A 27270-nucleotide genomic window follows, 5' to 3' on the forward strand; every position below is an offset into this window, starting at 1 on the left:
TTCGTGGTAGGTATCTAATAAGTACCTACTTTTGATAAGGCACGCCACTATCGATAAATCTGCTACAATGCCTAGACTATTATTGTGTTGTGCGTAGTAAATTATTCATATTTTCTTATTAACATGTATTTTCTTGTGTGTGAATGCTTTTTCACCACACTCGCTTTCTTTTCTATTGTTTACCTAAAATTGTACTTTCCTAGCGATAATGTGATGTAAAACATGTATGCAATAAACATATTGAATTTAATATTCTGTTTTTTTCTTTATTCCATTATTGATAACATTAACCTTTTCCACATAATGTTAGGTCTACTTGGGCGGTTTACAAGTACATTTGTTGTTTGATTTCTTGTAAATAATTAAAGGTTTTTGTTACAAGAAACCAAACAAAAAATGGACTTGTAAACCGCCCGAGTAGACCTAATATTATGTGGAACGAAAGTACACGTATGGATGCATATGTAGTTGTGCACGCACACAAACATACTTAGTATCGGCGGAGAATCAGAGATGGCTCTTTCAAATGAGTTTCCATAAAATGCTTCAAGAGGGCTCTCTTTACCTATATACTTACTTTACTCTTTGGATATAATATTTGTAAAGATGGACCCTAAGCGAGCTGTCACTGTTGCCACTTTGTTTTTATGTACGATTAACAATTTGTAACCACCTTGCTGTCGCCATGTCGATAAAGTCATATCGATAAACTATCGACATTTCTTGCAATTTGAATTTTACTTGAAAAGTTTACCGATACCTAAAATGATCAAAAAACGCTTTTACGAGTTATCGTACCACGATTTTATCGTCACGCCACAGCAGGGAACGAAGGGAAAGTTCAGATTTTTAATTACAATACATAAATACGTACTAAAATATCTGTTCCGCAATAATTGAATCGTTTTATTATATTATAATATATTCATAATCAATTAGCATTTCAATTTTGTTTATTTTTAACGAAGAAATTGAAGCTTTAATTAATCGCTTTTCCGTTCCGCTGTGTAGCGTTTATCGATATATAACATGATTAAAATCGACTTTTCACGTCCCTACAAATGCACTCATAGACGTTTTTACGCACACATACATATTTAGCTTTGTAACCACCAAAACGGCAACAACTGGATTTAAAGTTCGTCTTGTCAACAGTATATTTGTCCTTTTTTGACAAGTGGCATTTTCACAAGAGGGAGGAGAGAGAAGTGATACTAGTTCCTGCGCCGTCAAAGAGAACGATCTTGGCAGTAGAAAAAGGCGGCAAATTTGAAAAATGTAGGCGCGAAGGGATATCTTCCCATAGAAAATTTGAATTTCGCGCCTTTTTTTAACCGCCTTCAAAAAAAAAGGAGGTTCTCAGTTTGACCCGTATGTATGTATGTATGTATGTATGTATGTATGTATGTATGTATGTATATTTGTTCGCGATTATCTCGCGTTTGGCTGAACCGATTTTGATGCGGTTTTCAGAAAAGTGTTTCTTACATTCTGGAGAAGGTTTTAGTATACATAGATCTGAGCTGATGCTGAACCCTGGCTGTACCTAGTGGAACTCAGGTTTGGTGCAACATAGGCTCACGCTGTTTTGGTCATCCGACACGCCTTGATGAGCACTTGGGAGAGCAGTACCCAAGATAGAGCTGATGCTGAACCCTGGATGTACCTAGTGGAACTCGGGATGTACCTAGTGGAACTCAGGTTTGGTGCAACATAGGCCAACGCTATTTTGGCCATCCGTCACATCTTGATGGGCACTTGGGAGAGCAGTGCCCAAGATAGAGCTGATGCACCAAACCACCCTGGCTGGTAGGGTTCACCCTGGCTGTACCTAGTGGAACTCAGGTTTGGTGTAACATAGGCCCACGCTATTTTGGTCATCCGTCACATCTTGATGAGCACTTGGGAGAGCAGTACCCAAGATAGAGCTGATGCTGAACCCTGGCTGTACTTAGTGGAACTCAGGTTTGGTGCAACATAGGCCCACGCTATTTTGGTCATCCATCACATCATGATCAGCACTTGGGAGAGCAGTACCCAAGATTGAGCTGATGCTGAACCCTGGCTGTACCTAGTGGAACTCAGGTTTGGTGCAACATAGGCCAACGCTATTTTGGCCATCCGTCACATCTTGATGAGCACTTGGGAGAGCAGTACCCAAGATAGAGCTGATGCTGAACCCTGGCTGTACCTAGTGGAACTCAGGTTTGGTGCAACATAGGCCCACGCTATTTTGGTCATCCGTCACATCTTGATGAGCACTTGGGAGAGCAGTACCCAAGATAGAGCTGATGCTGAACCCTGGCTGTACCTAGTGGAACTCAGGTTTGGTGCAACATAGGCCCACGCTATTTTGGTCATCCGTCACATCTTGATGAGCACTTGGGAGAGCAGTACCCAAGATAGAGCTGATGCTGAACCCTTGCTGTACCTAGTGGAACTCAGGTTTGGTGCAACATAGGCCCACGCTATTTTGGTAATCTGTCACATCTTGATGAACAATTGGGAGAGCAGTACCCAAGATAGAGCTGATGCTGAACCCTTGCTGTACCTAGTGGAACTTAGGTTTGGTGCAACATAGGCACACTTTGTTTTGGTTAACCGACTTGTCGTCGTGTGCCTATGTTGCAGAGTTCCACTAGGTGGGTCGATGAACTTTTTTCTAACTGCCTTTAAAAAAGGACGTTCTCAGTTTGACCCGTATGTATTTATGTACGTATGTATGTGTGTATGTTTGCTCGTGATTATCTCGCGTTTGGCTGAACCGATTTTGATGCGGTTTTCAGAAAAGTGTTTGTTTCATTCTGGAGTAGGTTTTAGTGTACAGTACATGGATGGTTTGAAAAACCAATTGGACCCGGTAGGTGGCCATGCTATCGGTATGACTACCAACAAATTTATGTTGCTGAAACCGATTTAGATTAAATAGTGGGAGTGGGAGTCGGACTCAGACTGGGACTGGGAATGGGAGTGGAAGTGGGAGCAATATACATACAAATCGTTTAGCACCAAAACGTCGTATTATGTTGTGTCGCGTTTATCATCGAGTTGGGCCATCACCAACATTAGTAGGTAGTTACTAGCCCAAAACTAAATGGAGAGCCTAACAAACTAGTATTTTAGCCCAAAACCTAAAATAAATGAAGTACTACGTATCACTAAAAAGTAAAAAATAAAATAAAATAAATAAAAAATAATTAAAAAATTAAAAATAAACAAAAATAAAACCAAAATAAAATAACTTAATATAATATCTTTTTTTTAAAAAGGGAACCGCCTTCAAAGAACCAACCCACTGAAAAGTACAAAATAATTTTTATATGGCACCCCTTTACGTGTCCAGTCCCTATCCCGTCGTAAAGCAAATTTTTGCCAAAAAGTGATTAATACCTAATAATAAGAAAATTAATAATCATCCGGGTAATTACTTAGTTTTTGAAGGCGGTGCCAAACCAACAAAAACAGTCTTTACTACCAATCAGAAAAAAAAATACGAGTAGGTACAAGAACTAAATTAATGAGTAAACTAAGTATGTCTTTATAATGCAAGTTAAGTGCAGCGTTCTTCGTTGTCTAAAATATCGGTTCTCAAACATTTTGGTTTGGCACCGACTTCAAAAACTAAGTAATTACCCGGATGATTATTAATTTTCTTATTATTAGGTACTAATCACTTTTTGGCAAAAATTTGCTTTACGACGGGATAGGGACTGGACACGTAAAGGGGTGCCATATAAAAATTATTTTGTACTTTTCAGTGGGTTGGTTCTTTGAAGGCGGTTCCCTTTTAAAAAAAAAGATATTATATTAAGTTATTTTATTTTGGTTTTATTTTTTAATTTGGTCGCATCACGTATGTTCTGTCCCTCACGGGCGCACGCGTATAGCTCATCTAAGTATATAATACTAGGTATATGGCCAAGACATGCAATTTTTTAGCTGTCACTGGAAGAGCGTAAATTAAAAATATTTTAGTGATGGTTGAGCTATTTTCTTCGTTATGGTGCTGGAGGAAATTAGATTATAGCCCGAATGAAAACACATGCCTGCCCTGCCCTGCCATGCCCTGTTGTGAAAACCTCCAGAAAATGCTTTGAGTTCTGTGTTATTTTGTGCAATATGGACGCTATTTTAGAGTAATTTTATTTCGTGGTAGGTATCTAATAAGTACCTACTTTTGATAAGGCACGCCACTATCGATAAATCTGCTACAATGCCTAGACTATTATTGTGTTGTGCGTAGTAAATTATTCATATTTTCTTATTAACATGTATTTTCTTGTGTGTGAATGCTTTTTCACCACACTCGCTTTCTTTTCTATTGTTTACCTAAAATTGTACTTTCCTAGCGATAATGTGATGTAAAACATGTATGCAATAAACATATTGAATTTAATATTCTGTTTTTTTCTTTATTCCATTATTGATAACATTAACCTTTTCCACATAATGTTAGGTCTACTTGGGCGGTTTACAAGTACATTTGTTGTTTGATTTCTTGTAAATAATTAAAGGTTTTTGTTACAAGAAACCAAACAAAAAATGGACTTGTAAACCGCCCGAGTAGACCTAATATTATGTGGAACGAAAGTACACGTATGGATGCATATGTAGTTGTGCACGCACACAAACATACTTAGTATCGGCGGAGAATCAGAGATGGCTCTTTCAAATGAGTTTCCATAAAATGCTTCAAGAGGGCTCTCTTTACCTATATACTTACTTTACTCTTTGGATATAATATTTGTAAAGATGGACACTAAGCGAGCTGTCACTGTTGCCACTTTGTTTTTATGTACGATTAACAATTTGTAACCACCTTGCTGTCGCCATGTCGATAAAGTCATATCGATAAACTATCGACATTTCTTGCAATTTGAATTTTACTTGAAAAGTTTACCGATACCTAAAATGATCAAAAAACGCTTTTACGAGTTATCGTACCACGATTTTATCGTCACGCCACAGCAGGGAACGAAGGGAAAGTTCAGATTTTTAATTACAATACATAAATACGTACTAAAATATGTGTTCCGCAATAATTGAATCGTTTTATTATATTATAATATATTCATAATCAATTAGCATTTCAATTTTGTTTATTTTTAACGAAGAAATTGAAGCTTTAATTAATCGCTTTTCCGTTCCGCTGTGTAGCGTTTATCGATATATAACATGATTAAAATCGACTTTTCACGTCCCTACAAATGCACTCATAGACGTTTTTACGCACACATACATATTTAGCTTTGTAACCACCAAAACGGCAACAACTGGATTTAAAGTTCGTCTTGTCAACAGTATATTTGTCCTTTTTTGACAAGTGGCATTTTCACAAGAGGGAGGAGAGAGAAGTGATACTAGTTCCTGCGCCGTCAAAGAGAACGATCTTGGCAGTAGAAAAAGGCGGCAAATTTGAAAAATGTAGGCGCGAAGGGATATCTTCCCATAGAAAATTTGAATTTCGCGCCTTTTTTTAACCGCCTTCAAAAAAAAAGGAGGTTCTCAGTTTGACCCGTATGTATGTATGTATGTATGTATGTATGTATGTATGTATGTATGTATATTTGTTCGCGATTATCTCGCGTTTGGCTGAACCGATTTTGATGCGGTTTTCAGAAAAGTGTTTCTTACATTCTGGAGAAGGTTTTAGTATACATAGATCTGAGCTGATGCTGAACCCTGGCTGTACCTAGTGGAACTCAGGTTTGGTGCAACATAGGCTCACGCTGTTTTGGTCATCCGACACGCCTTGATGAGCACTTGGGAGAGCAGTACCCAAGATAGAGCTGATGCTGAACCCTGGATGTACCTAGTGGAACTCGGGATGTACCTAGTGGAACTCAGGTTTGGTGCAACATAGGCCAACGCTATTTTGGCCATCCGTCACATCTTGATGGGCACTTGGGAGAGCAGTGCCCAAGATAGAGCTGATGCACCAAACCACCCTGGCTGGTAGGGTTCACCCTGGCTGTACCTAGTGGAACTCAGGTTTGGTGTAACATAGGCCCACGCTATTTTGGTCATCCGTCACATCTTGATGAGCACTTGGGAGAGCAGTACCCAAGATAGAGCTGATGCTGAACCCTGGCTGTACTTAGTGGAACTCAGGTTTGGTGCAACATAGGCCCACGCTATTTTGGTCATCCATCACATCATGATCAGCACTTGGGAGAGCAGTACCCAAGATTGAGCTGATGCTGAACCCTGGCTGTACCTAGTGGAACTCAGGTTTGGTGCAACATAGGCCAACGCTATTTTGGCCATCCGTCACATCTTGATGAGCACTTGGGAGAGCAGTACCCAAGATAGAGCTGATGCTGAACCCTGGCTGTACCTAGTGGAACTCAGGTTTGGTGCAACATAGGCCCACGCTATTTTGGTCATCCGTCACATCTTGATGAGCACTTGGGAGAGCAGTACCCAAGATAGAGCTGATGCTGAACCCTGGCTGTACCTAGTGGAACTCAGGTTTGGTGCAACATAGGCCCACGCTATTTTGGTCATCCGTCACATCTTGATGAGCACTTGGGAGAGCAGTACCCAAGATAGAGCTGATGCTGAACCCTTGCTGTACCTAGTGGAACTCAGGTTTGGTGCAACATAGGCCCACGCTATTTTGGTAATCTGTCACATCTTGATGAACAATTGGGAGAGCAGTACCCAAGATAGAGCTGATGCTGAACCCTTGCTGTACCTAGTGGAACTTAGGTTTGGTGCAACATAGGCACACTTTGTTTTGGTTAACCGACTTGTCGTCGTGTGCCTATGTTGCAGAGTTCCACTAGGTGGGTCGATGAACTTTTTTCTAACTGCCTTTAAAAAAGGACGTTCTCAGTTTGACCCGTATGTATTTATGTACGTATGTATGTGTGTATGTTTGCTCGTGATTATCTCGCGTTTGGCTGAACCGATTTTGATGCGGTTTTCAGAAAAGTGTTTGTTTCATTCTGGAGTAGGTTTTAGTGTACAGTACATGGATGGTTTGAAAAACCAATTGGACCCGGTAGGTGGCCATGCTATCGGTATGACTACCAACAAATTTATGTTGCTGAAACCGATTTAGATTAAATAGTGGGAGTGGGAGTCGGACTCAGACTGGGACTGGGAATGGGAGTGGAAGTGGGAGCAATATACATACAAATCGTTTAGCACCAAAACGTCGTATTATGTTGTGTCGCGTTTATCATCGAGTTGGGCCATCACCAACATTAGTAGGTAGTTACTAGCCCAAAACTAAATGGAGAGCCTAACAAACTAGTATTTTAGCCCAAAACCTAAAATAAATGAAGTACTACGTATCACTAAAAAGTAAAAAATAAAATAAAATAAATAAAAAATAATTAAAAAATTAAAAATAAACAAAAATAAAACCAAAATAAAATAACTTAATATAATATCTTTTTTTTAAAAAGGGAACCGCCTTCAAAGAACCAACCCACTGAAAAGTACAAAATAATTTTTATATGGCACCCCTTTACGTGTCCAGTCCCTATCCCGTCGTAAAGCAAATTTTTGCCAAAAAGTGATTAATACCTAATAATAAGAAAATTAATAATCATCCGGGTAATTACTTAGTTTTTGAAGGCGGTGCCAAACCAACAAAAACAGTCTTTACTACCAATCAGAAAAAAAAATACGAGTAGGTACAAGAACTAAATTAATGAGTAAACTAAGTATGTCTTTATAATGCAAGTTAAGTGCAGCGTTCTTCGTTGTCTAAAATATCGGTTCTCAAACATTTTGGTTTGGCACCGACTTCAAAAACTAAGTAATTACCCGGATGATTATTAATTTTCTTATTATTAGGTACTAATCACTTTTTGGCAAAAATTTGCTTTACGACGGGATAGGGACTGGACACGTAAAGGGGTGCCATATAAAAATTATTTTGTACTTTTCAGTGGGTTGGTTCTTTGAAGGCGGTTCCCTTTTAAAAAAAAAGATATTATATTAAGTTATTTTATTTTGGTTTTATTTTTTAATTTGGTCGCATCACGTATGTTCTGTCCCTCACGGGCGCACGCGTATAGCTCATCTAAGTATATAATACTAGGTATATGGCCAAGACATGCAATTTTTTAGCTGTCACTGGAAGAGCGTAAATTAAAAATATTTTAGTGATGGTTGAGCTATTTTCTTCGTTATGGTGCTGGAGGAAATTAGATTATAGCCCGAATGAAAACACATGCCTGCCCTGCCCTGCCATGCCCTGTTGTGAAAACCTCCAGAAAATGCTTTGAGTTCTGTGTTATTTTGTGCAATATGGACGCTATTTTAGAGTAATTTTATTTCGTGGTAGGTATCTAATAAGTACCTACTTTTGATAAGGCACGCCACTATCGATAAATCTGCTACAATGCCTAGACTATTATTGTGTTGTGCGTAGTAAATTATTCATATTTTCTTATTAACATGTATTTTCTTGTGTGTGAATGCTTTTTCACCACACTCGCTTTCTTTTCTATTGTTTACCTAAAATTGTACTTTCCTAGCGATAATGTGATGTAAAACATGTATGCAATAAACATATTGAATTTAATATTCTGTTTTTTTCTTTATTCCATTATTGATAACATTAACCTTTTCCACATAATGTTAGGTCTACTTGGGCGGTTTACAAGTACATTTGTTGTTTGATTTCTTGTAAATAATTAAAGGTTTTTGTTACAAGAAACCAAACAAAAAATGGACTTGTAAACCGCCCGAGTAGACCTAATATTATGTGGAACGAAAGTACACGTATGGATGCATATGTAGTTGTGCACGCACACAAACATACTTAGTATCGGCGGAGAATCAGAGATGGCTCTTTCAAATGAGTTTCCATAAAATGCTTCAAGAGGGCTCTCTTTACCTATATACTTACTTTACTCTTTGGATATAATATTTGTAAAGATGGACACTAAGCGAGCTGTCACTGTTGCCACTTTGTTTTTATGTACGATTAACAATTTGTAACCACCTTGCTGTCGCCATGTCGATAAAGTCATATCGATAAACTATCGACATTTCTTGCAATTTGAATTTTACTTGAAAAGTTTACCGATACCTAAAATGATCAAAAAACGCTTTTACGAGTTATCGTACCACGATTTTATCGTCACGCCACAGCAGGGAACGAAGGGAAAGTTCAGATTTTTAATTACAATACATAAATACGTACTAAAATATGTGTTCCGCAATAATTGAATCGTTTTATTATATTATAATATATTCATAATCAATTAGCATTTCAATTTTGTTTATTTTTAACGAAGAAATTGAAGCTTTAATTAATCGCTTTTCCGTTCCGCTGTGTAGCGTTTATCGATATATAACATGATTAAAATCGACTTTTCACGTCCCTACAAATGCACTCATAGACGTTTTTACGCACACATACATATTTAGCTTTGTAACCACCAAAACGGCAACAACTGGATTTAAAGTTCGTCTTGTCAACAGTATATTTGTCCTTTTTTGACAAGTGGCATTTTCACAAGAGGGAGGAGAGAGAAGTGATACTAGTTCCTGCGCCGTCAAAGAGAACGATCTTGGCAGTAGAAAAAGGCGGCAAATTTGAAAAATGTAGGCGCGAAGGGATATCTTCCCATAGAAAATTTGAATTTCGCGCCTTTTTTTAACCGCCTTCAAAAAAAAAAGGAGGTTCTCAGTTTGACCCGTATGTATGTATGTATGTATGTATGTATGTATGTATGTATGTATGTATGTATATTTGTTCGCGATTATCTCGCGTTTGGCTGAACCGATTTTGATGCGGTTTTCAGAAAAGTGTTTCTTACATTCTGGAGAAGGTTTTAGTATACATAGATCTGAGCTGATGCTGAACCCTGGCTGTACCTAGTGGAACTCAGGTTTGGTGCAACATAGGCTCACGCTGTTTTGGTCATCCGACACGCCTTGATGAGCACTTGGGAGAGCAGTACCCAAGATAGAGCTGATGCTGAACCCTGGATGTACCTAGTGGAACTCGGGATGTACCTAGTGGAACTCAGGTTTGGTGCAACATAGGCCAACGCTATTTTGGCCATCCGTCACATCTTGATGGGCACTTGGGAGAGCAGTGCCCAAGATAGAGCTGATGCACCAAACCACCCTGGCTGGTAGGGTTCACCCTGGCTGTACCTAGTGGAACTCAGGTTTGGTGTAACATAGGCCCACGCTATTTTGGTCATCCGTCACATCTTGATGAGCACTTGGGAGAGCAGTACCCAAGATAGAGCTGATGCTGAACCCTGGCTGTACTTAGTGGAACTCAGGTTTGGTGCAACATAGGCCCACGCTATTTTGGTCATCCATCACATCATGATCAGCACTTGGGAGAGCAGTACCCAAGATTGAGCTGATGCTGAACCCTGGCTGTACCTAGTGGAACTCAGGTTTGGTGCAACATAGGCCAACGCTATTTTGGCCATCCGTCACATCTTGATGAGCACTTGGGAGAGCAGTACCCAAGATAGAGCTGATGCTGAACCCTGGCTGTACCTAGTGGAACTCAGGTTTGGTGCAACATAGGCCCACGCTATTTTGGTCATCCGTCACATCTTGATGAGCACTTGGGAGAGCAGTACCCAAGATAGAGCTGATGCTGAACCCTGGCTGTACCTAGTGGAACTCAGGTTTGGTGCAACATAGGCCCACGCTATTTTGGTCATCCGTCACATCTTGATGAGCACTTGGGAGAGCAGTACCCAAGATAGAGCTGATGCTGAACCCTTGCTGTACCTAGTGGAACTCAGGTTTGGTGCAACATAGGCCCACGCTATTTTGGTAATCTGTCACATCTTGATGAACAATTGGGAGAGCAGTACCCAAGATAGAGCTGATGCTGAACCCTGGCTGTACCTAGTGGAACTCAGGTTTGGTGCAACATAGGCCCACGCTATTTTGGTCATCCGTCACATCTTGATGAGCACTTGGGAGAGCAGTACCCAAGATAGAGCTGATGCTGAACCCTTGCTGTACCTAGTGGAACTCAGGTTTGGTGCAACATAGGCCCACGCTATTTTGGTAATCTGTCACATCTTGATGAACAATTGGGAGAGCAGTACCCAAGATAGAGCTGATGCTGAACCCTGGCTGTACCTAGTGGAACTCAGGTTTGGTGCAACATAGGCCCACGCTATTTTGGTCATCCGTCACATCTTGATGAGCACTTGGGAGAGCAGTACCCAAGATAGAGCTGATGCTGAACCCTTGCTGTACCTAGTGGAACTTAGGTTTGGTGCAACATAGGCACACTTTGTTTTGGTTAACCGACTTGTCGTCGTGTGCCTATGTTGCAGAGTTCCACTATGATATCGATGAACTTTTTTCTAACTGCCTTTAAAAAAGGACGTTCTCAGTTTGACCCGTATGTATTTATGTACGTATGTATGTGTGTATGTTTGCTCGTGATTATCTCGCGTTTGGCTGAACCGATTTTGATGCGGTTTTCAGAAAAGTGTTTGTTTCATTCTGGAGTAGGTTTTAGTGTACAGTACATGGATGGTTTGAAAAACCAATTGGACCCGGTAGGTGGCCATGCTATCGGTATGACTACCAACAAATTTATGTTGCTGAAACCGATTTAGATTAAATAGTGGGAGTGGGAGTCGGACTCAGACTGGGACTGGGAATGGGAGTGGAAGTGGGAGCAATATACATACAAATCGTTTAGCACCAAAACGTCGTATTATGTTGTGTCGCGTTTATCATCGAGTTGGGCCATCACCAACATTAGTAGGTAGTTACTAGCCCAAAACTAAATGGAGAGCCTAACAAACTAGTATTTTAGCCCAAAACCTAAAATAAATGAAGTACTACGTATCACTAAAAAGTAAAAAATAAAATAAAATAAATAAAAAATAATTAAAAAATTAAAAATAAACAAAAATAAAACCAAAATAAAATAACTTAATATAATATCTTTTTTTTAAAAAGGGAACCGCCTTCAAAGAACCAACCCACTGAAAAGTACAAAATAATTTTTATATGGCACCCCTTTACGTGTCCAGTCCCTATCCCGTCGTAAAGCAAATTTTTGCCAAAAAGTGATTAATACCTAATAATAAGAAAATTAATAATCATCCGGGTAATTACTTAGTTTTTGAAGGCGGTGCCAAACCAACAAAAACAGTCTTTACTACCAATCAGAAAAAAAAATACGAGTAGGTACAAGAACTAAATTAATGAGTAAACTAAGTATGTCTTTATAATGCAAGTTAAGTGCAGCGTTCTTCGTTGTCTAAAATATCGGTTCTCAAACATTTTGGTTTGGCACCGACTTCAAAAACTAAGTAATTACCCGGATGATTATTAATTTTCTTATTATTAGGTACTAATCACTTTTTGGCAAAAATTTGCTTTACGACGGGATAGGGACTGGACACGTAAAGGGGTGCCATATAAAAATTATTTTGTACTTTTCAGTGGGTTGGTTTTTTGAAGGCGGTTCCCTTTTTTAAAAAAAGATATTATATTAAGTTATTTTATTTTTGTTTATTTTTAATTTTTTTACTGACAAGGTTGGGTTGACCAGCTATAAATACGTATTTTAAAAATAATATACGAAAGATTACTCTAGATTTTGCGGGAATTTACATAATTTTCTTTTTTTAATTTATTTTACAACAGCTTACATTGGACTAAACTGAAAATCGTAATTAGATTCCAAAAAAAATAAGACAATGTTGCCACTGCAATAATTTGTTTGTAAATTCCTTTTTATAAATAAACATGCTAAGATAATTTATTTTATGGTAATTTTACTCCTACGATTTAAAAAATTAGTTTTATTTACTTATTTTTACATATAGCTGGTCAAGCAAATCTTGTCAGTAAAAAAAGGCGCGAAATTCAAATTTTCTATGGGACGATATCGCTTCGCGCCTACATTTTTCTAATTTGAATATTTGAATTGAATATCAATAAGATATCTTTAATTTGTAATACATATAATGACTTGGCCATCGCACGGCTGCATAATGACAAAAGATGAACCTTCACCTATTAAAATAATTGAACATAACGCTAGCGCTAATTGCAGTTTGAGCATTACACATATTTACGGTACGAGTAAAGCATTATGTGCGATTGCCAAGTCATTATATGTATTACAAATTAAAGATATCTTATTGATACGGTTTTAACATCCCCCTGGCACTGATTAAAATAACCGACTTGGTTTCACATTACATCTCAAAACTTTTTTGTAGTAAAAAGCGTTGCGAGACTTGCACCTTTTTACATGTAATGTTTTTGATGGGATCTCATCTCTTTTTGTAGGCAGTCCTTCTTTTCGGGTACTCATACCCATATTATGTATACACATATCATAACTAAAGCTGGTCAACCAAATCTTGTCAGTAAAAAAGGCGCGAAATTCAAATTTTCTATGTGACGATATCCCTTCGCGCCTACATTTTTCAAATTTGCCGCTTTTTTCTATTGTCAAGATCTGGTCGACCAAGTATATACTGAAAAATCGTAATTAGATTCCAAAAAAAGTATGACAACTTTTTACTAGCGCGTCTTGTATTTATACTTGATCAAGCAGATCTGGTCAATAGAAAAAGGCGGCAAATTAGAAAAATGTAGGCGCGAAGCGATATCGTCCCATAGAAAATTTGAATTTCGCGCCTTTTTTTACTGACAAGATTTGCTTGACCAGCTATATGTAAAAATAAGTAAATAAAACTAATTTTTTAAATCGTAGGAGTAAAATTACCATAAAATAAATTATCTTAGCATGTTTATTTATAAAAAGGAATTTACAAACAAATTATTGCAGTGGCAACATTGTCTTATTTTTTTTGGAATCTAATTACGATTTTCAGTTTAGTCCAATGTAAGCTGTTGTAAAATAAATTAAAAAAAGAAAATTATGTAAATTCCCGCAAAATCTAGAGTAATCTTTCGTATATTATTTTTAAAATACGTATTTATAGCTGGTCAACCCAACCTTGTCAGTAAAAAAATTAAAAATAAACAAAAATAAAATAACTTAATATAATATCTTTTTTTAAAAAAGGGAACCGCCTTCAAAAAACCAACCCACTGAAAAGTACAAAATAATTTTTATATGGCACCCCTTTACGTGTCCAGTCCCTATCCCGTCGTAAAGCAAATTTTTGCCAAAAAGTGATTAGTACCTAATAATAAGAAAATTAATAATCATCCGGGTAATTACTTAGTTTTTGAAGTCGGTGCCAAACCAAAATGTTTGAGAACCGATATTTTAGACAACGAAGAACGCTGCACTTAACTTGCATTATAAAGACATACTTAGTTTACTCATTAATTTAGTTCTTGTACCTACTCGTATTTTTTTTTCTGATTGGTAGTAAAGACTGTTTTTGTTGGTTTGGCACCGCCTTCAAAAACTAAGTAATTACCCGGATGATTATTAATTTTCTTATTATTAGGTACTAATCACTTTTTGGCAAAAATTTGCTTTACGACGGGATAGGGACTGGACACGTAAAGGGGTGCCATATAAAAATTATTTTGTACTTTTCAGTGGGTTGGTTTTTTGAAGGCGGTTCCCTTTTTTAAAAAAAGATATTATATTAAGTTATTTTATTTTTGTTTATTTTTAATTTTTTTACTGACAAGGTTGGGTTGACCAGCTATAAATACGTATTTTAAAAATAATATACGAAAGATTACTCTAGATTTTGCGGGAATTTACATAATTTTCTTTTTTTAATTTATTTTACAACAGCTTACATTGGACTAAACTGAAAATCGTAATTAGATTCCAAAAAAAATAAGACAATGTTGCCACTGCAATAATTTGTTTGTAAATTCCTTTTTATAAATAAACATGCTAAGATAATTTATTTTATGGTAATTTTACTCCTACGATTTAAAAAATTAGTTTTATTTACTTATTTTTACATATAGCTGGTCAAGCAAATCTTGTCAGTAAAAAAAGGCGCGAAATTCAAATTTTCTATGGGACGATATCGCTTCGCGCCTACATTTTTCTAATTTGCCGCCTTTTTCTATTGACCAGATCTGCTTGATCAAGTATAAATACAAGACGCGCTAGTAAAAAGTTGTCATACTTTTTTTGGAATCTAATTACGATTTTTCAGTATATACTTGGTCGACCAGATCTTGACAATAGAAAAAAGCGGCAAATTTGAAAAATGTAGGCGCGAAGGGATATCGTCACATAGAAAATTTGAATTTCGCGCCTTTTTTACTGACAAGATTTGGTTGACCAGCTTTAGTTATGATATGTGTATACATAATATGGGTATGAGTACCCGAAAAGAAGGACTGCCTACAAAAAGAGATGAGATCCCATCAAAAACATTACATGTAAAAAGGTGCAAGTCTCGCAACGCTTTTTACTACAAAAAAGTTTTGAGATGTAATGTGAAACCAAGTCGGTTATTTTAATCAGTGCCAGGGGGATGTTAAAACCGTATCAATAAGATATCTTTAATTTGTAATACATATAATGACTTGGCAATCGCACATAATGCTTTACTCGTACCGTAAATATGTGTAATGCTCAAACTGCAATTAGCGCTAGCGTTATGTTCAATTATTTTAATAGGTGAAGGTTCATCTTTTGTCATTATGCAGCCGTGCGATGGCCAAGTCATTATATGTATTACAAATTAAAGATATCTTATTGATACGGTTTTAACACCCCCTGGCACTGATTAAAATAACCGACTTGGTTTCACATTACATCTCAAAACTTTTTTGTAGTAAAAGCGTTGCGAGACTTGCACCTTTTTACATGTAATGTTCTTGATGCTTAGACATTGCTTAGAGGATATAATCAAACGGAGACGCCTTGTCTGTAAGTTTCTGTACAAAACAGTCTGCCGATTTTTGCGGGGGAGGGGAACGTCAAATGTATGCGTAACGTAAAAATAGCCATGTCAGATAAACGTCAGTTCATACATTGTGTATGACCGTTGGCCGCCTATTTTCGACAGAGGGGAAAGCCTGTTAATGGCTACTCCGTTTAGTTGTATCCTCCAAGTTTTGATGGGATACTACTCTTTTGCAAACCACTAGCGATGACATGCTGGACAGTGTAATAATCGCTTTAACAAGTCACGACCTTAACCGGCAACACTGATTTATTGTCTGTGCAAAAAAACTAAAAAAAGTTGTCTGTGCTGTGCTGTCATTCTTTGATTGTGCGACGAGTACTAAATTCGTTGTTTTTGTAAAAAAATCCGTCTGAAAATGCCCTGATCATCAAATCCCCATAAAATAAAATACAACATCATGTCTTATATAAATGAGCCAGTGCTCAATATAATAGTTGTGGGTTTTCACCATAAAAAAGGCTGCCAGGTAAGTGTAGGCGTCGAGTGTTTATTAATCAATAATGTTTTTACTACTATGACATTTTTTAAGGACTGCTTATTAAATATTAATAAAATTCAAGCTCAGACTTGCTAAAATCGCAGCCTTCGCGATCAATGTCTGTATCTTCCAAGCGTCAAGCTTTATGCCGGAGCGTTTCGTAGTTAGTCTAGTTTACTGGATTTTAAGTTCAATGCAAAGTAATCATCAGGATGTAAGGATATATTTAATTTTGTAGGTGGAGCACTGTTACCCCGAGTTGGTCCCTGGCCGGCCCACTGAGCTGCCCTCGGCATGGCGGCATCTTCCAGCATTGGCATTGCCCGACGGTTCTCATAATTACCTATCTGATACTATATTTTTCCACCTACCAGGGCTAACTGAGCCTGCGCATACTGTGTATGCAATATCCTGTTTCCGGCAAATCCCAATAGAGGTATTATTAATTCCTGATATTTTAGCACACAGTCTGATTATGATACTCATCAATGAAAAAAACAAATAAGTTTTTAATTTGAATTCTATATGTTATGTACATGACATTTGTACTGATTTTGTACTCTAAAGCTGTATATTAATAAACTTAATTGTAATTGGTGTACATCTAATTAATAAAAGAGAAGGTTACACTAGTAGTAGCAGTTTAGCATGTTACATATTTGAAATTTTTGGGAAGATTTCTTATAATATGTTCCTTCTTACAGTTGTATAATACTATCTAGTAAGATAATATATCTAGTAAGATGTCCAAATAATGTGATACAATTGTTTCAGCAAGTGGTACAAAAAACAGAGGACATGACAAGAAGTTCAGTTCAAAAGAGTGTCTGTGTTGTGTGCCAGTGGCCCCTGTTTGGAAGGCTGGCGGTGAAGATGGAGCTGGTAGTCAGAGCATGGTTCCTGCAGGGAGACTTCTCACAGACCAAGCTTCTGGAAGATGCATACACACACCTCAACAGCTGCCCTGTTCAGATTGATCAAACACTAGAAGGTAATATCACCTTGGTTATTATATTTGATTACAAACAACAGTGAAACTGTGCGAACTGGGGGAGGGCTATGGTCCCTCCACAGTGTGTAATTTTGGCCTGGATGCGGCCAAGTGGAGTTTATATGTTTATTCGAAAGAGCTTGATATGGCCAACAACTGATAAAAAATCTGACAGTAAATTTCTGTATACTTTTGTAGTAATATTTTTTTTTGTGAAAGGTCAACAACCTTAAGGTAAAATAATAAGTTTTTTTTCTCCTAAAATATAATTGTTTCTATTATTGTTAGTACCTTATGTAACGTAACAATGCATGATCTATTCGTATAAAAAAAAATAGGAAATGTAACTGTAGTATTATGAGAATTATTTAAAATTTTCTTATTTTCACTTATTATTGATTTTTAATTTAACCTTGTGTTGGTCGCATTTTATTCTTCATTATAAATATGAACAATATTGTTGTTTATTGTGTCCTAAAAAATTACACACGACAATGGAAGGGGTAGAGAGATATAGCGTTTCTAAGTATTTTAGAAATTTCTATGGAAATAGGGTTGTCCAAAACTAACTACAAAAATAAATCCTATTAAGATTATAAATGTGAAAGCTTGTATGTTTTGATGTTTGTTGCTCGATCACACAAGAACGGCTGAACTGATTTAGCTGAAATTTAGCTTAATGACCAATCATCATCAATCATCACAATACAACTCTTCAGATGATAATACGATGTTGTTATCTTCGTTATCGTCAGTGTCCCGTTCAAATTCACTACAAGTATCCTCAATTTGCGGTGACGAGTCGTCATGGATACGTACGTTATCCATGGTGGGTCTTAAAAGTTGCAGAACTTTTTCTGGAATGGCAGAATGTTTTCGTTTTCTTTGTCTATCGCCAACAGACATAGTCGACAAAAGAGGGTCAGATGACTCTAAAGCTCGGTGAAACAAGTCAAGGACAGTGGTTTTGCGGTCTAATTTGCGTGTATGGTGCTCTCGATCATAACGCCAAAATTTGTTCCTTGATTCACCGGCTTGTTCTGAGAGCATTCCAATTGGTATGGAAATAGATTCTATGATTTTCGCACCATGTATTAGTATTTTATGAACCGTGACGGTCATATTGTACCAGCCATATTTTTTGACGTATTTGCTAGCCAAATTGTTACAAAATACCTGAAATTTCATAGAATCTATTTCCAAACCACATGACAATGCCACTAGAATAGTATGTAGGTCGTCAAGAAGCCATTCTTCGAGTCCTAAAATATTGGCAAAGGTCTTTCGATTTGATTCTGATAAAGCAGTACGGGCAGTATTACCATCATTAGTTGTTCCTGAGTTGGGCCGAACTACGTCAACCAACAAACCCATTTTCTGTCTGATATCATTTTGGATTTGTTTTTTTCTTTCTTCCACAAAACGAGCTTGTGGCGATTTTTAGCTACTCTCCACTTTTGAACAGCAGGGTGATTTTTATAGCCTAAATGTAATAAAAAATCGAATATTCTTATCCAGGCGTGCAATGGGCTAAGTCCGTGCATTAAAGCTTAAAAAATAAAAGTTATGAGTGATTTAATGATAAAAGTAATATAATAAACCAAAATTAACGATGTTATTTATGAGCAGAATCAATGAATATGACTGAACATGATAATTAAATTTCCATAGAAAAGTTAGTGACAACCCTAAACAAAAATTTTAAAAATTAATATCTCGTCACCCCTTCATTTTTATGAGCTGGCATTTAATATACAACTATGTTATTATGTGTACATTCAATCCATTAAAAAATAAAATGCGACCATTAGGGCACTGTCCCACAAAAAAATATTTTTCCTATTTGGTAAAAACTTTAATTGTGTCTTAATATACCGTGTTTTTTATGCAGTTTTTTTGCAGAGTTATGGCTACAAACTTGTTTTATGAGAACATATTTTATTTATTTGCATATAATGCACCTGAAAATAAAAAATGCATTTTTATGGTTTCTATGGGTTTTTCTCGCAAATCACAATAACTCCGAAAATAATTATAAAAAAAACTTCGGTGTCTTTGTCAAACCTCTAAAATAGTAACAGCTATCAATTAAATACATAAACCACACATGACCGCAACCAAGCCAAAATTACACACTGTGCCCTCCTATAATTCCTTGAATTGGGTACTCTTGGATAACCCTCTTTGCCACTATTTTATATTTATAAAACAGATTATTAATATATAACAGCACCATCTAATACACTAAAACATACCAGAGAATTACTTGTGTATTACAAACTTTACAGAAATCTGGAATAAGATAATCCGATTTAATTTATTATTAACCTTTTGTATGCCATGTCCAGTGATCGGCACGACCCGTGTCGCACGGTGTCAATGACCTCAATCATTATGTGAACATGGATATGCCCCGAGATTTTGGTCTTTTTAGGAAGTCAGTATTTCCGATTGTAGTACATACAGGTATTCCACACAGGAAGATGAATGATTTTTACCATTAAATAAAACGACATCAAGTTCAAAATAGGTATATAATCACATAGTAATATATCAATTTTTTATTTAATAATTAATTATACATTTTATAAGCTTATTTAACACTTTATCGTATATTTGCAAATATATATCATACAATAAAATTATTCTATTTAACAAAATCACGGAGTTATGTTATAATCTAATCATGTCCATATTATGATTTCTGCTCGCAATCCCGCGGTGCGTCACGGGTCGTGCCGATCACTGGCCATGTCCCATAAACGTCACACACAATTTGGACTGTAATTCACAATTTCAAGGTTATTAATTAGATTGCAAATTTTTGACAAGGGCATACATAGGGTTAATATACCCTTCAGTCTCTCATGTTAAATGCGTAACCACCTAAGTTTTTAAAATATCATAGTTAAAAGGGGTTTGTTAATTTTGTGTAGCAAGTAGCTAAAGTTTTTTGTTAAAGTACCTAATTCATTTCATTTCATTATTCATAAACAATAATACAATTGTGTCTGAATGTTACATTATTATCTAAATAAATCATGCCTATTTACAATTTACAAATATTCATTTAAAATTTTACAATAATACTAAGTCATAATACATAATTGAGCCTATTTTTAAAACTAATTAAAATACATAGAACGATAAAATTACAATATGTCAAAAACCAATAAAATTAGTCCATAATTTAACATTGAATAATAATATTTACTTAAAACTGATCAACACTATAGTAATTTTTTTCTAACAAAAATATACTTTTAGCTTCGATTTGAATTTCTTATGACATGTTATAGATTTGAACTCGATAGGCAACTTATTAAACAACTTCACTGCTTGAACTCTGGCAGTGTGCAAGACCACCGCTAGTCGCGAGGCCGCAGTTACAGGAAAGTTTTTTGTTCTCGACTGTAGTCTCAATTCCATTTCAGACTGTGACTCATATTGAATATACTAACATACTTAAAGGCATACAAACTAGATGTAAATGGTAATTCACATTTTTTACAGTTATGACTCATAATTTCAACAAGTAGGTTAGGACAGTAATGAGTGTAATGACTAATGTGATTCAAGCATGGTTGGATATGGAATGTTTTCTGATAACATTGCATGAATATCTATTTTGTATAATCTGACTATATTGTATTAGTAGTTTATGCAACAGTGATATAATAAGGGTTCTTAAAATTCAAGGGTCGAAGTTACAAAACGAGACGTAGTCGAGTTTTGTAAAAAAAGACCCGAGAATTTTAAGAACCAATTATGAGCTGTTGCATACATTACTTTTTCTATGACAGCTGCAGCAAAAAAAAAGAGTTATTATTAAAAAAAAAGAGTTATTATTTAAAAAAAATTGAGTTATTATTTAAAAAAAAAAAAGAGTTATTATTGTAAATGAAAACATACCTCTTTCAATCAAGATGATCGGAACTTGTATCTTTAAAAAAAATAAAGCAGTTGTATTATACTCATAAGATGACTGCTACCAGTCATCTTATGAGCCTATAGACAAATCATTCAAATGACATTGCTTTAGATATCACTGTCAGTCATTTAATTGACACATTTAAGTGCTGGAGTAGAAAAAATTATATATATACCTATCTAATCTGTTTATACACTCCAAATACAGAAATATTACTTTATTAAAACATATCCAAATTCATGAAACTAGACAAACCTCTATGAGGTAGGTACTTCATTTATGTGTTATCTTCACTAAAATGTTTGCAGCTTAACAACTAAAAACTTATCCATACCTACATTTGTTGTAGCAGTCATTAATTCATGGTATGTGTTGTGATTTTCACTTTCTTTTGCCATATTAAGGAAAATGTTTTAGCAAATCCTACTAGCAGCTGTCCTAATTGACCATGTACATTATGTGGCAACGAAGTTTGTCCAGATTTGGAAATTCAGTTACCAGAAAATGTATAATGTGCCTCCTAAGGCCCAGCCATACAAACGAAACATCCAAAATTTGCCACTGAAATTTGAACCTAAATTGTAGGAAATAGAGTTGATTTTGCGTTGTTTGAAAATTTAACGAAAAAAGCAAAAGCTACTCTGTTCCAGTTGAGCATGGTTTAAATTACATCGAACTGAATAGGTACTATAGGTAGGACCTTGGGCCTTAGGAGGATAGTGCCTTTGTCTCCATCTAAAACTTTAAAATCTGCAGCTACAATATTTTGCATTATTGCCGTTTTAGCAGGGGTGCAACAGTGTTGAAAACCTAAACTCCCCAAAGGATTATGCCCCAAGCAAAACACCTCAAACAATCTTGGGGCCACCACTCTTATGGCGTTATTCATAAACGGTTGCTAACTTAATCAGTTGATGATCGTCGTTTGTCCGTATTTGTCGTTATGCCATAGATAGGGACAAACGACGATCATCAGCTGATTAACTTAGCAGACGTTTATGAATAAGGGGGTTAGTAATAAGACTAATAAGTGTATGTTTGTAGGTTTATCAGTCCTCCGGCTAGTGGAGTCGTGGCGGCACAAGGCGCTGCTTCTGTTCAAGCTGCTGCTTCTCCGGCGGCGGGTGCTGGTGTACGGCGCGCCGGCCGGGCCGCTGTCGGCCGCGCTGCTCACGCTGGTGTCGCTGCTGCCGCGCTGCCTGGAGCACGGGCTGGGCAAAGCCGCTAATGTCGTGTGAGTATCGACTACCCGGATTATGCAGCAGTGTGCAATCACGCTGGGTCACATAATGCGATATCTAAATTGTTTTCATACGGCAAACAACCCATTAGGCTCAGTTGCACTAACCACAATCAACAGACTAGATTAACTTAACTGTGTAGATTAAATAACTTCATAATATAATTTTAGACTGCAGACCGTTTGGTACAAATGGCCCTTAAACTTAAAAAAACCGGACAAGTGCGAGTCGGACTCGCGCACGGAGGGTTCCGCACCATCAACAAAAAATAGAGCAATACAAGCAAAAAAACGGTCACCCATCCAAGTACTGACCCCGCCCGACGTTGCTTAACTTCGGTCAAAAATCACGTTTGTTGGGAGCCCCACTTAAATCTTTATTTTATTCTGTTTTTAGTATTTGTTGTTATAGCGGCAACAGAAATACATCATCTGTGAAAATTTCAACTGTCTAGCTATCACGGTTCGTGAGATACAGCCTGGTGACAGACGGACGGACGGACGGACGGACAGCGGAGTCTTAGTAATAAGGTCCCGTTTTTACCCTTTGGGTACGGAACCCTAAAAATGGCTTGTGGCTCCGTGAACGTGAATTACTGAAAATAGGCCAGGAATAGTGCCCATCTACGTTTGCTAGGATAATTTAAAGTCGAAAAGCTTGTGAATATTTTTAAAGTGGTGATAGTTCTTGTAAAGGTGTACAATTCAAAATTTATTGCGTCATTTACTCATGCCGTAACTCAAACAATTGCGTCATTTTCAATGTTTGTTTTTAAATTACTTAAAATTTATCAGCCGCTCTTATCTTTACAGATTGTCCAGGCCATTATCTCCCATCCCTATGGCACTAGATAACAAATCGGAGGACATTGTTGACACCGCAACCGACATCGTGAACGAGCCGTACATAAACGGTTCAACTCAAATAGATGACGAACTTACGCCTAAAGAATCTGGAAATTTAATGGAAGAAAAGGATAGAGTTAGCCGGCAGAGCTTTGATGAAACGCTACTAGCAGATGTTGACAGACAAGACTTAACTAGCAGAGACAAATGCCACAGCGTTGGGGAAAAGTACAAAACTCAAAAACCACTAGTCGAAGCCCAGCAAAGCCCAACTATGGCTAGAGATATGAGCGTTGATGGCTTGTACAACTTAACAAGTCAGATTGACCAAACTGAGTGCGGGCTTCCATTATCACTATTCGAGGATGGTTATCTCTGTCTACCATACTTATCTTTACAGTACTTAGATCTTTTGTCAGATCCAGCCGTACAGGGTTTCGTGGTGGGTGCGTCTAATGTTTTATTTAAGCAGAAACGTCAGTTGTTCGATGTGCTCGTAGAGCTGAATGAGATGAGGATAGAGACAGGGGATTTGATGCTGCGAAGACAGCTGGCGCTCGGGACGGAAGACCTGAGGTTTGCTGACCACGTGGTGCGGCACGGCGCTTCGCAGGGCGACGCGTGGATACGAGACCAATTTGCCAGCTACTTAATTTACCTCTTAAGGACATCTTTACTGCCAGGTAATTTAAAACTTGTCGATTTTCTGTATACTACCAAATTGCATGTTAAATTTACTATGGTTTGTGTGCTAAAATTCAGTCAAAAGACCCCAAATTCAAATTATGCCTGTTTATTTTGTCAATCTCCTGCTAGATGGCGCTGTTTTATTATTCAAAATTTCTGAATCACGCTATAAAAATTGTTGTTGGGATAATTATCCTGAATTCAAATTCTGCCTGTTTAGTTTACCAATCTCCTGCTAATACGCAATAACAATAACAATCTTAGTTTGCGATATCTGCGCGTTTAAAAAGCCATGATGTTCAGCAGTAAAAACTAACTTAACCTTTTAGACGCCAAAGACCGATTAATCGGTCACAGACCACAGGGCAACAATGACCTACGTGCATAATAACATATACTAATCTATGCGTGCATACCTATATGTCGCAGTCGGATCGTATAATCCGCCGCATTACATTACGGCTAGCCGTTTTACAAAACAGGAGCGTTTTGAAATGCGGCGGTTCGACGATTAGCCGGATTGAATGCGGCTGAATGAAAATCCGCCGGAATGTATTCGGCGCCATACGTTCTTCAACACGGCTAGCCGTAATGTAATACAGCGAGTCATTAGCCGCCGCTTTGACAGTTTTTAGTTCCCATTTTTAACACTCGTGGCGCTGCCTGACATAACAACAACAAACTATGAAAAACGCTGGGGTGTCCATCAAATCTGGAGTTCGACGGACTGTTTCTTTATAAAAAAACATTTCCTTCGCAACTTAACTAGACGGAGCCCCGCTTCGCGGGGCTCCTATTTCTGAGCGGTTTGCCCTTCGGGCATCTGAAGCTACCTAACGAACCTAACCTACCTACCTATTGATTTAGTGAGACGTCCGTGAAAACATTACACTTTGGGGAAAAAAGCGTAGTTAGGTAAGTAGGTTAGGTTCGTTAGGTAGCTTCAGATGCCCGAAGGGTAAACCGCCCAGAAATAGGAGCCCCGCTTGCGGGGCTCCGTCTATTTAAGTTGTAAAGGAAATGTTTTGGAAAAGAAACACATGTAGTGCGGTGGGACCATGGTAAAAATAAATTAAATTGCAAACATTGTCAAACTCCGTTACGTAGACGACCGAAAGAACTGGTCACTCTACAATCTAAATAGTAGATACGATGCGGCTAAACGTAGGCCGCCTTATTGAAGAACGTATCGCAATGACAATCCGGCTAATCGTCGAACCGCTGCATTTCAAAACGCCCCTGTTTTGTAAAACGGCTAGCCGTAATGTAATACGGCGGATTATACAATCTGACTACGACATATACATAACGTTCAACTTCAGTTTTGACACTTCAATGATGTGGCGTTTGAGTGACAGCTTTTGTGTTTGACACGGCGTGGAAAAGGTTAACAGACTAATTACCTTCAGGATAGCTTTATAGGAATATTGTAGTATTACGCAGCAGTTAGCAACGTTGTATTAGTTTTGTCTCCTGTGTCACGGAGCTCATGGGCAGAATGACAATTTCAAAAAGACCAACGCACTATTATTAACAAAAGTTTTTATTTACAGAGGGTAGTCGGGAAATCGACCCGTACAATGCTCAATTCATGTCGGCGTTCAAAGCCACACCGGCGTACCAGCAGTGGCTGAAGACGACCAACAACGGTGACGTCGAGGCGTTCGCTAACCTCGCGCCGATCCATCCGTTCGCCGGGCAGCTATCCGTGGCTGATATGAAGCTTAAAATCGCGCAGTAAGTGCACCTATTTAATTAATTAATTTTTTACAGTGCCTACGATGATTTTGTAATTTCAAGCTCTTTGAGAGTTGAATATTTAGGTCAATAATTTTTACTATGGGATGGCAAACGTGGAAACGCAAAAATACTTGGCTGTCCCCAGCCGAAATATATGAAACAGACATTTATTTTCGTTATTTAGAGGTAGGTAGTTTTATAGCTTAAAATGGAAATAGGCACAATGTCATCTTTACACGAGTTTTGCAACAGATATCCGTTTTTAATTGTAAATTACGAAAACTATTGAATTAATTTGTACATGATTAAAATGATTGACGACTAATGATTAATAATTACAATAAAACTATTAAAGCTAATATTTATTCTTCAAAACAATCATGTCTTAGGCTAAGATACAGACAATAATGTCATTACAAAAATTACAGTTTTATAGTGGTTCATTATTCACCTCGCAGATCACATGGTATCTGCTGTCCTAGCAAATATACCCGCCGATGTGTAGCAGATCTAGCGTTTTGTTATAGCCAGTTATAGTTGCGTGCAAAGAGAATATAATCACTACGTTGCGTGTGACATTTTTGCCATATAGGTGTAGACTGTTTTTTTTTCATCTGACAATTTAGCATACTTATCCATCTTTAGCTCCATGTCGACGAGCGAGGGCGGGCGCAAGGTGACGGCGGCGGTGGCGAGTACGGGCCGCGCCGTGGCCACCACGTCGCGCGCCGTCGGCGGCGCGCTGTCGCAGGCGCGCGGCGCGCTCTCGGGCTGGTGGAGCGCGCTCACCGCGCCGCCGCCGCTCCACGCCGACGCCGACCCCGAGCTCGCCGAGCACGCCGACCCCGCCGGAGACAACAGGAGGGACGAGCGCGCCGACACGCCCGACCCTCCCGACAAATCCATAGAGGAAACCTCCACCGCCCTCAATAAAATACAGGTCGTATAATCGGACGCGTACGTACGTTTTGATTGTCGCTTCGTAGTATTCTAGATATCTAAATTAGGTCATAGAGAAATAAGTAAGACAAGAGTGCTCACTTCATACATCAGTTTAGACTATTAATTTCAGTGTCTACATCTAGCATCGAGTAGCGGAACTATCAGTACTGCTACTTGACAATAGATGTAGCACCGACCGGAAAGTCTTATCTCAACAGCATAAGACTTTCCGGTCGGTGCTACATCTATTGTCAAGTAGCAGTACTGATAGTTCCGCTACTCGATGCTAGATGCTAATAGTCTTTTTGGTACTAAAACTGATGTATGGAGTGAGCACTCTATGTATTTTTTTCTCTATGATTAGGTCTATTGTAAATATAATTCCGTGTAGTATGTTCCTTGTAACGGTGTATCCGGCCGTCGAGTTGTAGCGATGGTGGCCATTAGATTTTTTTACAGTGATATCCATACTAATATTATAAATGCGAAAGTGTGTCTGTCTGTCTGTCTGTTACCTCTTCACGCTTAAACCGCTAAACCGATTTAGTTGTAATTTGGTATGGAGATAGT

The 27270-nt window shown here is 37.6% G+C and overlaps 1 protein-coding gene across 1 annotated transcript; it reads left to right on the plus strand.

The window, feature by feature from the left end:
* The first annotated feature begins 16133 nt into the window (after positions 1-16133).
* On the plus strand, positions 16134-27178 carry LOC134648751 (late secretory pathway protein AVL9 homolog). Its single transcript, XM_063503269.1, has 8 exons — positions 16134-16311; positions 16562-16759; positions 17098-17314; positions 22290-22479; positions 23299-24014; positions 25572-25755; positions 26404-26765; positions 27065-27178. Exons 1-7 carry the CDS (start codon positions 16243-16245, stop codon positions 26705-26707), a joined length of 1878 nt encoding a protein of 625 aa, XP_063359339.1. The 5' UTR covers positions 16134-16242; the 3' UTR covers positions 26708-26765; positions 27065-27178.
* Positions 27179-27270: the final 92 nt, after the last annotated feature.

The sequence above is a fragment of the Cydia amplana genome, chromosome 6 (assembly GCF_948474715.1).
Source record: "Cydia amplana chromosome 6, ilCydAmpl1.1, whole genome shotgun sequence".
NCBI lineage: Eukaryota > Metazoa > Arthropoda > Insecta > Lepidoptera > Tortricidae > Cydia > Cydia amplana.

Bases quoted from the DNA above. Each gene is read 5' to 3' on its own strand.
- LOC134648751 (XM_063503269.1), top strand. From the start codon at position 16,243: ATGTCTTATATAAATGAGCCAGTGCTCAATATAATAGTTGTGGGTTTT. The intron at 17,315-22,289 runs GTAATATCACCT...GTATGTTTGTAG, and splicing joins GATTGATCAAACACTAGAAG to GTTTATCAGTCCTCCGGCTA. The intron at 22,480-23,298 runs GTGAGTATCGAC...TTATCTTTACAG, and splicing joins GGCAAAGCCGCTAATGTCGT to ATTGTCCAGGCCATTATCTC.